The sequence below is a fragment of the Hyperolius riggenbachi genome, chromosome 6, assembly GCF_040937935.1.
Source record: "Hyperolius riggenbachi isolate aHypRig1 chromosome 6, aHypRig1.pri, whole genome shotgun sequence".
NCBI classification, from domain to species: domain Eukaryota; kingdom Metazoa; phylum Chordata; class Amphibia; order Anura; family Hyperoliidae; genus Hyperolius; species Hyperolius riggenbachi.
Window position 1 is genome coordinate 41,228,866 of NC_090651.1, and position 13,368 is coordinate 41,242,233.

At 44.7% G+C, this 13,368-nt stretch overlaps 1 protein-coding gene across 1 annotated transcript in view; it reads left to right on the forward strand.

Annotated features, from left to right (window-relative positions):
• Positions 1–13,368, forward strand: part of ADGRL4 (adhesion G protein-coupled receptor L4) — a 238,061-nt gene that overhangs the window by 119,744 nt on the left and 104,949 nt on the right. Inside the window, exons 5-7 of the mRNA XM_068242460.1 lie at positions 3,667–3,813; positions 7,953–8,023; positions 10,298–10,477. Coding sequence (XP_068098561.1) covers positions 3,667–3,813; positions 7,953–8,023; positions 10,298–10,477 — 398 coding nt within the window. The remainder of the gene's footprint in view (positions 1–3,666; positions 3,814–7,952; positions 8,024–10,297; positions 10,478–13,368) is intronic.

Below are 13,368 nucleotides of genomic sequence, written 5' to 3' on the forward strand. Positions count from 1 at the left end.
TCATACATTTGTCTGAATAGGTGTATTTTGAGAGTACGTTTAAAGTGTACCTGAGACAGGGGATATATAAAATGTATACATACCTGGGGCTTACTCCAGCCCCCTTTGGCCTGATTACTCCCACGCCGCCATCTTCCACTGCCTGCAGCCTCTGCAACTGGTCCCGGTAAGTCATCCAGTCAGGGCCAGTTGGCGCAGGTGAAGCCCGGCTATGCGCCTTCCCCCGTTGTGCTCCCGTGGCTGGGAGCATTCTGTGCTTGTGCAGTACGCTCCCCTCTATGGGAGCGTGAAGGAGGGGTGCGCGTTGCCCGCCCGTGCATGCACAGTATGCCTCGGACCAGAGGACTTTTTGGGGGAAATTTGCAGAGGATGCAGGCAGCGGAGGATGGCAGCAAGGGAGCAATCAGGCCATAGGGGACCGGAGGAGTCCCCAGGCAGGGTTGCTCATCCGGATCCCGGATATCCGGGTAACCCGGATATCCGAACTTTTTTAAGCGTTCTGGATTAGATTCGGATTCCAGATAGTTGGACCAAAATCCAGATAGCTCTATGAGGATATTTTGCCGCATGCCGGATATCCGCGGATATCATGCGGATATCCAGATCCGAGTACTGTTACTGTTTCGCGAACCGAAAATCAGAGGTTCGGGTCATCTCTAGCCTTCACAAACTTGTGCAGTGCTGGGATGGCCATGCGTGCGAAGTAGTGCCAGCTGGGGATTGGCCAATCCGGCGCTGCGCACTGCAGGAGAGAAGGCATCTGGCTCCCCTCCTGCACAAACAAGTATGGGAGGAGCTGGGAGGACATGGGTTCAGCTGGCGTATGCGACGGCTGCCGGGAGGCTGAGCCCTGACCACGAACGACGCACTCAGCAGGGTCTGGTGTTGGTGGCGTTTCGGGCTTGCACGGGAAGCCGAGGAGGGAGCAGAGGAGACTACTGAGGAGGACTGGCTGCCTGAACAGGCCTCACTGTCGGCAGGAGTTGCAAAGGGGGTTATGGTGCTCTGACGGCCAGCACCAGCTTCCTTCAGCCTCTTGAATTCCTCATGCTCAGGTTTGTGCTTATTGGCCAGATGATTTATGAAGCTAGAGGTGCCATAGTTGGAGGGGTTAGACCCTCTGCTCATCTTCACATGGCACACATTACAAGTCACAAACTTGCTTTCCAGTGAGGGCAGATGAAAAAACTGCCATATTGAGGATTGCTATTTGCCCTTACGTCGCTCAGAATGGAAGGCTGCTGCTGATTTTCTCCCAGTGGTGGTTGGTGCCTGGGGTTGAGTGGTGTGGCTGGTGGTAGTGGCAGAAGATGAAGCAGCAGGCTGTGGGTCACGCATTCCACGCCCACTGCTGCTTCTGCCAATCCCTGCAATGCTGATCCTCCATGCCAGACCCACTGACGCATCCTCCTCCTCAGAGTCAGAGCTGACATGATCCCCCTACTGTGGTCTGTGGATGGTAGTCCTGGTCCTTCATCTCATCATCAACATCCAACTCCCCTTCCTGGAACAACTGCTGGGATGATGAGCTTGCCCCAAACTCCTCTTCTGCTGACACATCATGGACGGACTCCCCCCCCCCCCCCAGCAATTACCATCACCATCTCAGACTCTTCCACAAAGCCCATTGCGCCCAGAATGCCTTTTGTAGAGCTGGCGGTGGCCTGCTCGTCATCCACCATCAGCTGCATCACAGGCGCGGCATCTTTCTCCTCCAATTTGCGCCACCGACCCTGCTTGAAAATGCCAGCTACACGCTGCTGTGTCTCTGCAGAGTGACTTCCCCTAACAGCTGGACAGCCAGTGGCTAGCGGCGGAATGGAGACTGATGCGGCAGAACTGCTGACGGAGGCCGCGATGTTGCTCCCTCTCATCTTCTTGGCCTTGCTGACCCTCCCCTGGTTGGTTGCTTGGGCTTAGGCTGGGAGCCCTCTGATTGGCTCAATGACATCATGGACGTCATCTCCATGGTTACAGTATCTCAAGATTCGGATATCCACGGATATCCGCGGATATCCGCATTGCCTGCCAACTATCCGCGGTTTGCTATCCGGATTTGGGCCCAGGTATCCGGAATCCGAATCCGGTCGGATAGCTTAAAAAAGTTACCCAGATATCCGGAATCTGGATGAGAAGCACTACAAGGAGTTAGTGGACACGGTGGCATAGCAATAGGGGTTGCAGAGGTTGTGACCGCACCGGGGCCCTTAGGCCATGGGGGCTCCATGGAGTTGTCCCTCAACCACAGTATTAGCTCTTTATTGGTTTTGTGCTGATACTAATCACTTCTATAGATGCTTTGAATAGTAGTAATCATTACCAAACTGTTTCCAATCCCCTTCTTGCACCTCTCTGAAGCTGGGGTTGTCCTTGCCAGATTTTGGTGTGCTGCATCAATTGTTATGTATAGAGTGCTTGGGGGGCCAAATGCAGGGCCGGGCCGAGGCATAGGCTGGAGAGGCTCCAGCCTCAGGGCGCAGTGTAGGAGGGGGCGCAGAATTCATTCAGCTGTCATTCCTAATTGTGTTTGAAGCAGAAAGAAATAAGAAAAGGAGATACATGGAAGTGACTACAAGCCAGATAACTAAAGATTAAGGTGTTGGGGGCCCTGGGGCGCCTCTTAGTCTAATAGCAATCAGTGTGTGACAGCTGAAGTGGGAGGGATAGAGGGGCGCACTTTGCTGTCTCAGCCTTGGGTGCTGAAGGACCTTTTCCTGGTTCTGGCCAAATGTAAAACTTGGACTGGGACCCAGAGCTCCATAGCTAAACCACTGAGTAGACAGGAAGTCAGACAGTTCTGAATAGATGTATTGTTCCAGTAGTTTGGAAGCAAAAGGAAGAAGTGAAACAGGACAATAATTTGAGAGGGCTGTAGGGTCCAAAGAAGGTTTTTTGCTTATCACTATATGAGTAACCAGTACCACACTTTACAAGCGTTGGCTGGCCCTCAAATTAGCTGGTGCCTGAATCAAATGCTGCCCTTTAGAAACTATACATTTCAAATGTCCTTCCTGTTAAATGGCCAATGCAATGACAACTCATGGCGTTCTCCTACAAGCACAATTAGCTTAGCAAAACAAATGCCATCTTTTTAAGCCAGTTTGGCCTAAATAAATCTTCAATATGAATTAAACTCATAAATATGATCTATCTTTCCGATTCCCCCTCCCCCCTCGCCTTTTTGTTTACGATTGTGGCTTATCCGTCCGCCAAATACGCAACTAAATGGTTTTAGCGCTATGTGACGATTCATTTGAAAAACTTCCCACTTACTCTAAGTTATGGATTTTCATAATTCTAATTACAAACCTGACTAAGTAGAGACACTTGCAGGTAATTTACGAGAGCGGAATATTAGTTTTCAACAGCTGAATATGAAGATATCTAAATATGTTTCATTTTGTTCCTTATCCCATTGAAACAGGGATTTCTGATGTGCAAAATAATTATATTTTTTTCTTGTTTTTCTTCTTTTTTTATTTCAATTTTTCTAATCTATTTTTCATTGAACCTTCCATTTATTGTGCAAAAAAATGTTCTTTTTTATTTCTTGGGGGAAAAAAATTGTAATTTTGGGTCTTTGCTTCCAAGCGGCTACGAACACGGAAAGTAAATTTATAAAATGTAAGTATGTCATTAAACTCCAATTTGACATGGTTTTTGCAGCCATAGATGAATGCAGCGGGAACAAGTGTGGCGACTACGCTCAATGCGAAAATTCCGCCAGAGGGCTCAACTGCTCGTGCGTAAAAGGTTATCAGTCTTCGTCAGGAAATTTGTACTTTAAACCGAACGACGGGACTTACTGTCAAGGTAAGTGGTGAAGGTATGAATGCTCCTTTTTTTTGCGTCCTTTAATAACAACACCAGCTTCACAAAGGGGAGATTTCTCCTTCGGGTTATATTCAGCATAATTACATTTATTAAAAATATAATGGAGGACAAAAAAGTTCAAAATTGTTTAAATAATATTCATGGAAGTAAAAAATTAAATAAAAAACTTTGTTGTAACCTGGACTGATAACTGCTTTTCACTTCCCTACTCATCCTTCTCTTCTGGGAGTGGGTATTTTTTGTTTATTTAATTTTGTATTTACTCTAAAAAAAAATGGGGGGGGGGGGGGGGGTGGATACAGGGGTTTTTGGTAGGTGCAGAATTTCAGGAATAAAGTTCTCAATGGTTTTGTGTATCAGCTATATAGTTTGGTTTTCAGGGGTAACTTTCAAGTCAGGGTTCAATAAGGCCCCATTTCAACAAAGATAATACATTTTACATGTTTTTAACCACTTGCAAAATTTTGCGCTATTGTACACAAATTTGTATGGGACTTTTTGCATGCATCTAGAGTAATTGACAATCATTACATTGGAAATGGATGCGGGGTTTGGAAATCTTTAGCAAGCTGTCATACTACAAAAAGTGGAAACTATACCCATAGGCTTTCAGTACGTGAGCATGGCGTTTCGCCACACGGTCTATTTGGCGCAGGGAGAGACGTATGACAGAATCTGTGTTAATTGCTATTCCCCCTCGAAGTCTTAGCAACTCAAAGGTAGAAGTTATTCGGGATCCGGCAAACGCTGGCACCCAAATTACACTGCTGCACGACCATAGGCATAATAATGTCCATGGCGGCGCCCAGGTCAGGCACAGAGCGGGGAAGAGCGTGCACCAAAATGACCTTCCTTGTTCAGTACTAATGCAAATTTGCACTTGGCCCTTAGTGTTATGGTAGCCATTATGGAACGATCTAAACTGATGAATAATACAAAATAGGTTGTATCAGCCTAGATCAAATCAATCACAATAGTCCACTCCTTCAATCACCACAGGTTTTAGCTAATCTGGGAAGGCCAATCAATGAAAAGATCAGTTGCATGTATCGCTTTAAAGAGAACCTGACCTGAAGTTACGTGTCATTATGTGCTGAGTTTTTAAACAACTTGTTCTTATTCTTCTTAGAATTGGCCTGTGTTATTTATTTATTTTTATTTTTTTATCACATGGTTTAAAAAAACAGTGCTTTATCTCTGCAATAGGGAGCAGTTGAATAGCAGCAGCAGCTCCCCTGAAAACTAATTAGAGGCCACAAAACCTCTGTGCGGCTATGCAAATACTCAAGATAACAGGATATTAAATAAGGAACTCAAAAGTTCACAAGTTCTTTTGTGTGGAAGCTGAATACATAGCGGCCATGTCAGTGTGACGTTATTTATGTCTGAAACTTCAGACCTAGGTTTTTAACCCTAAAAAATTAAATAAGAGTCAGGAACATCAGGAAAGGTGTGTTTAAGATTAGTTCTATAGATACAATTATGTATCTCATAAGTTTAATTTGACTTTAGGTTTGCTTTAAATTGGCATTGACATAGTGAATCATTCTATTTGCTGAAATTCAGTCTATGAATTCTTTATGTAGATTTACTGATCATTTCATGAACCACCACCATTTGGATATAATTACTCTTTCAGAAGAACTTATCTTATAACCTTCGCTGTTGGAACCTACAATGTTTTACAAAAATCTCCCAATGCTATAAAGCCTCATACACATGTATGGAAGGGGGGGGGGGGGGGGACCTGCTGCCCAGAAGGGTCTGGGATCGTTCTCTTGGGCGACGATTCAAACCCGTCACTACCCTACAAGCTAGCATTGCATCTGTTACTATGGATGGGGAGGGGATAACAAGTGGCGCACAACTAAGCGGCATCCCACAGATAAGGCTGCACGGGTATCTGGTTAAATGTAGCATGTGTATGGAGCTTGAAGTGGACCTGAAGTCAGAACTTCCTCTCTGTTCTAAAAGACCCGCAACAGCAGGTATGTCAAACCGGTCCTACGAGGGCCGAGATCCTCACACATTTCTGATACAGCTCAAATGAATTGATGTGTCTGAATCAGGAAAGGTGTGGTCCATCAGGAAGAACACATTCCTTTCTTTCTCAGTCCATCCTAAACACTGGCATGGATCTGGCCCTCCAGGCCTGGAGTTTGACACATGTGCACAACAGCATAATAACTTTTACAGAAAGCAATTTCTATGTAAAAGCTGATACAAATCCTAAAATAAATCTCCAGTGTGTCTACTTCCTGCTTTCATGGAAGCAGACATAGGGTTAACATCCTGTGCTTTCAAATGAGCTTATCTGCCATCTCTGCCATAGGCAGTCAGGTGACACAGGGGAGAGATCAAATTACAACTTGTGATTAGACACAGATGAGGGGGAATTAGTCAGGCTAAACTCTCTAAATACACACAGGGTGCATTTCTCTGTGATTTCCTTCTGTCCTGTGCAAGAGTTCAAGTCCACTTTAAAGAACTTTACTACATATAGCTTAATATAGAAAAATGATTTATTTTTAACAATATTTCTTTAATGTTTGAGTCAATGTGTCGCCCATTCCTCTTCCTGATTTACAGTCTTATGGTGGCCGCACACCATACAATTTTCATGCAATCTGACTATACAATTTTTATACAATCTTACCAACATCCATGCACTATAACAGCACTTGGGGATTGATTGTACAGCCAGATTGCATGCAAATTGTATAGTGTGTGGCTGGCCACCTTTAAATTTATCACAGGTGGCCAAATCTTTTCTGTTGGTAGGTGCATTGCTGCAGAATGCTTGTTTACATGTTCTGAAGTCGGTAGAAATAACACCTAGGGCTTGATTCACAAAGTGGTGCTAACCTAGTTAGCATGCCTAAAGACTTTTGGGCGTGATATGCATTGCACTAAGTAGGTTAGCACCGCTTTGAGGGAAAAACTCACGCGCAAAAATTATGCGCGCAAAGTCCGGTGCGCACGAAACGTCGCATAGGGCGTTGCACGCGTTAAACTTTGCGCGCGTAAAACTTTACGTGCAAGACTTTGCGCGCAAGTTTATTTTGTCACGGCTAAACTTTAGGTGTGATAATGGGCTTTTCACCAGCGTGCCAACAGTTAGCTCGGCTTTGTGAATCAAGCCCCTAGTCTCCAGAATGTTCTGGGTGGAAAATGTTTGCATAAATAAACTATCTAGCTTAACAACACTGGGAGCAGGGCCGGTTCAAGGGGCCCTGAGGCCCTGGGGCAAACTACAGCATTGGACCCCCGCACACACCCCCCCCCCACTATTGTTCTGCTCCCTGGGGCCCCAGCAGCGCCGACCCTGCTATATTTTTTGCTCTCTGTGCTCCCCGGAGCCCTGCTGAAAGGTTATTAACAACCACCATTACCTTTTAGTGCCGGCGGGTGAGCGGGTGGGTCATGGCTGCACTCGGAGACACGCTATCTCCCTCCTTCTCTATGACCCGGCGAGTCATGTGTAACACACGCCGGGTCATAGAGTGGGACGAAAACAGCATGTCTTCGAGTGCAGCCACGGCCCGCCCGCTCACCCACCGACACTAAAATGTAATTGTAGCTGTTAATATCCTTTCAGCAGGGCCCCGGGGAGCGGGGGGGGGAGCAAGAAATATAGCAGGGTTGGCGCTGCTGGGGCCCCAGCAGAGGTCGGGGCCTCGGGGCAAATGCCTCTTTTGCCTCTATGGTAGCGCCGGCCCTGACTGGGAGGGTGGAGTTACCTACCAATATACAGCAATATCTATAGATATAGGAAATGTTTCTGATACTGAAGCCAGGATATATAATATAAAAGTAGGTATTGTTAATAATTTGCTGTATTCTACCATATGTGACTACAGTGCCTCTTTCAAAGCACACCACAAGTTAACATCATTTCCAAACAGATCTGAACATCATCAGCAATAACTTTTACATAGCATGTTGAAATTTTCTGAAGGGCAGTTTAGATTAGTTTACATATTCCTCCATAAAAAGCAAATTAATTTGAGCTATTATTTGCTGTACGCCAACAGTCCAAATAAGCCTCTTGAGAGATAGCGCAATCACACTGGCAGATGTATATTAACTGTTTTTCTTTTTCTTTTTTTTCTTTCAAGAAAAGGTAAAGATTAAATGTCATTTGGATGATCAGTGCGTTTCAGCCAACATTAATCAGACAGTTAGCAAGGTAAGTGGCCCCTGAGTGTCTTGTGTATTTCCTGTGTTCAGCATGTAATCACCATCTACAAATAAGAGCCAACATGCTGGGAGAAGATTGTTAGTGACTGTATTATTTCATTATATTCCGGGATGAGGAAATCATATCTGTGTTTAGTGCGTTTTTAAAGTGCGGGCTTACCTAAATGACTTTCGTCCACCAGCAACTTATCTGCTGCGAGATCGTCATCTTCCTAATGAGCATGTGAATATTTGGGAAAATTGCAATTTGGGTAATTATTTTTTCCACCCACCTCCTGTGGAGTCTAGTTTAGAGCTGAAAATTTGTCTAGGCCAGCCAAACAGTCTTTTTTTACTGAAGATCCAAGTGTAGTTTTTTTTTTTTTAATGTTATTATTTTTCATGCCGCAACTGCATTTGTAATTGTACAATTTGTTTATAATATATATATATATATCTACACACATATAGTTCATCAGACGTATGCATACGTTCCAAAACTTGGATCAGAATTCCGAATGCATGCCATGGAAAAAGGCCCTTAAAGGATATCCAAGGTGACATGTGACATGATGAGATAGACATGTGTATGTACAGTGCCTAGCACACAAATAACTATGCTCTGTTCCTTTTTTCCTTTCTCTGTCCGAAAGAGTTAAACATCAGGTATGTAGGTGGCAGTTCCTGTCTGAGTCAGGACTGGCTCAGACTACAGTGTGACCCTCACTGATAAGAAATTACAACTATATAATACTTTCCTAGCAGAAAATGGCTTCTGAGAACAGGAAAGAGATACAAAGGGGTCAATAGTTCATAGATTTTAGCTCTGGCATACTTCAATGAATGTGTCATTGAGCAAAAACAATAAAACAGTAAAAACTTGAAAAGTAGATTTAAATATAAAATAAAACTGTGGACTATCTTAAAAAGTCATTTTTAGGAGAAGGATAGATAGATACAAGGATACAATTGTTTATTTCATTAGTTTATTTTCACCTTGGGTGTTGTTTAAACCAACTGCCTGCTTTTGTGTACAATCCCCTCTTGTAGCCGAATCATTCCCTGAACAATTCAGGCCCATGTAAGGACTTCCCAGGGACATTTACCCAAATGTTGGTAAAATTGCTGTGCACAGGGAGAATGTGGCAATTTCCCCAGGACTTCCGACAGTAAGGTAGTGTTCATTGCACAATACCTAATTAATAACTATAAATCCACAATTGTAGCAGAGATTTTACTATGCATGGTGCCCGAGAGGTTATTAAGCAGCTGCAGCATTAATCTTTTTGCTGCTGCAGTTAATAGAGACGGAATGGACATCTGGTCAGGTTATCGGGCATTATCAATAGTAGTTTTACAATGAAATTCCATTCTTATTAAAAACTTACTATAAAATGTTTCAGTTCTCTACTAATGGTTTAGCAATGTTATGTTATGGCTTTCCCATTTCACTTTACATTCCAAGCTACACCAAGCCCAAAATGCATTACTTTGTTAATCACAAATCTGTACTCTGTATTGCATTAACTTTCAGCAGAGAAAGGCCTGGTATTTTACTGCATGAGAAATTCAATATACAGATCTGAAACTGTTGGTGCTTGATTTCTACACCTGCGCGAACTAAGTGACTAGCAGGAAGCTCTGACACGGCCAGTTCTAGGAGAGTTGGTTACAATAAAGTGGCAGTCAAGCAGAGCACTTGAACTAAGTAGCATGGATAAGCAAGGCTGGTTTTATCTTAAGGCACTGTAGGCCCATGCTTATAGGGGTCTCACTCTCCTTGTCGGGTTCCTCCATCCTTTCCGTCCCGACCGAGTGGAAAATAAATGTGAGGTTACTCACCCAGCTCTCGGCATTCCACTGACCAGATCTCCCTTCAGTCATGGGCACCTCTAGCTACTGAGTATTAGGTAAACAGAGGTATACTCAGCATTAAGGGACACCTGTGTCTACCTACACTGGGCAGAGGAAGGATGTAAGGGAGAAGTGACAGCAGGACCAGCTAGTATATTTGTAGTACAGTTCAGTGGGGCTTTGTAGGTTCATGGAGGGTGAAGTGTAGGGTGCCAGGACATCTGTGCCTATAGGCTCCTGTGATGTAAATCCGGATCTGTGGGTAAGCAATTTGAAATATATTGTTACTAGCAATTTCAGAGGTGATATGAATTGGTTGCTGACTTCTCAACAAAGTGTGAAGAAGACAGCTGTACAATCCATCAGTTTGCTTTTGCTACACCACTCTATCTCTGAATAAGAAATCCTTCTCTGTGTCTTTTCCAATTAGGTCAGTGGTATTAAAGAGCCAATCGCTATTCTAGAAGAGATTCAGAAAAGCACACCGAAACATCTCTTGCCTGTTGATGTGATTTCATTTGTGGAAGTGTTGGCAGCCTCCTCTCCACAGCTCAGCGCAATCAATCAGACTGCCCCGAATACTGAAGCCCTTACCAACACCACCATTACAGTAAGTGCTGCATATGCTACCCTTCTGGATCTGAACTCTTTGTATTTGTATTGACTTTGTATTAACAGACATTTTACAATAATCTGTTAAGCTTGGTTCACACTTCAGCCTAAAATAGATATGTTAACCAATCTTATGTAGAACGTGTCATCATGTCATCCTGTGTTGAACATGTGATCTGTTTAGACCTGAGGCAACATGTCGGTTGTCCGCATTGGCCTCAATTCACTAAGCAGTCTAGACTAGTCTACAGATGGTTTTTAGTCTACTGATGGTCCTGACCTGCACAAGGGTCTACATGAAAAGGGCGCCGGTAAAAAAGGGCGCCTGGTGTAGCCCATATAAAAACTTTGGCTACAAAAAAGGCACCTGGTGTAGCCCATATAAACTTTGGCTACAAAAAAGACGCATGGTGTAGCCCATATAAAAACTTCGGCTAAAAAAAAAGGCGCCTGGTGTAGCCCATATAAAAACTTCGGCTACAAAAAAACTCCGGGATGTGTTAATTACTATTCCCCCTCCAGGCTGCCATGGATAGTGGGGGAATGAAATAATTCGGCTTCCAGCGCTTGTAGCCCATATACAAACTTTGGCTAGAAAAAAAACTCCGGGATGTGTTAATTACTATTCCCCCTACAGGCCGCCATGAATAGTGGGGGAATGAAATAATTCAGCTTCCAGCACTTGTAGCCCATATAAAAACTTGGGCTACAAAAAAAGGCAATAATATGGGCTACAAAGGGGCACCTTACTGTAGCCGAAAACCTTGTAGCCGAAAAAATATGGGCTACAAAGGGGAGCCCGCTTGTAGCCTATATCAAAACTCTGGCACCCTTTTCTACACCTTGTAGCCCATATTTCCAGACATAACATTGATCTCTATGGCGGCGCCCTTTTCATACAGGCAGCTCGGGCGCCCTTTTCAACCGAGACGCTGCACAATGTCCCCGGGCACCAGATAAAAGACGTACATGTCATATTAGTAATGCTATCTTGATATGTCCAATGCAATGGACACATAGTAGACACTGTCATCACTGTCCCCATGTGTGGCACAAATCTGACTGCCAAAGTGTGAACCAAACCTTAAAATGTACAATATATACTTGTGCTAACTCAGTAATGGCGTGAAAAAGTGCAGAGCATTTGCACAAGAAGGGCTTTCCAACCAGTTCAGGAGCAGGGAGCGCTGCTGTTCCCATCGCACCTTGTTCAGATCCGTAAGTTTATAAACTTTGGCCTCAATTTACTAAGCTTATCTCCTGTCTTTAATAACTCTTCTAGAGTTGTTACCATGGTGATAAGGCATGTAGTATTCAGGAAACATTTTACCTCAGGCAAACCTAAAGTTAACTCTTCTGTCTTTAAGTTAACTCTCCAATCCTTAAAATAACTCCAGCGTTAAAGACAGGCGTGTGAAAATAACTACAGAGGAGGTAAATTAACTACAGAGAGGGTAAATTAACTACAGAGGAGGTAAAATAACTACAGAAGGAGGTAAAATAACTACAGAGGAGGTAACTTAAGGAATGAAGAGATAAGATAACACTCTCACTGTGTGGAGGTAAGTTTTCTCTTGCCTTATTATCTCTAGCATGATCTTAGTGAATTGAGGCCATGTGTATGAAACCAGACTGACATTGCATGGGGCCTGATGTGCAAAACTCAGGATAAAGTTCCTGTGTGCAGAGCACACAGCAATTTTACCATTACTAGCGCAGGGGAAGCACCGCATGCATTACTGTGGCAATGCAGACATTGCTATGGTAATGTATTACCATAGCAACATGCACGTTAACCCGGTAACACCACATGGTGCTAATGCGTTAACGGCTGGTGCTCCCTCTGTGCTAGTAATGGTAGAATGGTGGTGCGCTCCCTGCACACGGGCACTTTATCAGAGTTTTAGTGCATTAGACTCCTAGGCCTTTTTTTAATTGATTTTTTTCTGCTACGTTTTTCTACGTAAAGAGAACCAGAGAAGACATGAAGGAAAGGTTTTATACATACCTAGGGCTTCCTCCATACCTGGGGCTTCCCACACCGCCATCCTCCACTGCCTGTATGCGCCGGTACCGGGTCCCGTAGTTTCGGACAGTCGGCGTCATCACACGGCCAATTGTCCGCATCACAGGGGCTCCCTCCATACCCTTACGCGTGCGGCTCCATACTGCGCAGCCGCATGCGTAAGGGTATGTCGGGAACCCCTGTGCATGCGGACAATTGGCCGCGTCCGCCGGAAGTGACGGAACCCGGTACCGCCGATACAGGAAGCGGAGGATGGCGGCGTGGGAGCGATCCAGGCTTCTGGGGCTGGAAGAAGCCCCAGGTATGTATGAAACCTTTTCCTATTTTAGGCTTTGATTCCTCTCTGGTTCCCTTTAAGGCCAGTTTTCAGTGTTGGACTGGGAGGTGGAAAAACTAAGGAAATCCACCTGCTGGCCACTCAGCATAAACCCTGTGTTATCACTCCCAATAGAAACCTGTAGCAAGTCTTCACTGTGAGCAGCAACACCTGATTACTGCTGCTTGGCCAGCAAGTGGATTTTCCAGCTCCCAGTCCGACACTGCCAGTTTTACACGTAATTTCTTCAGGCCACAGAGTCATATGCACAGGTCTCCAGGAAGCGCGTCACTGGGATTCCTGTCATTTTGCGCATGCGGGCCACTGGTACAGGCTCCCGCCGTGCTTAATTACTGCCCATTGACTTGCATTGCCACATAATCCCCGTGACAGACACGGATAATGTGGTAACCTTGCATCAGCATTGCGATGATTTGGATACTTCCAGCGCACTGCATTGCATCACGGGAAGTGTGCAAGTACTCTCCATAGACTTGCATGGCCCTTGCAGAGAAGAAGCGGTGGGGAAGCGTACGGTGGAGTGACG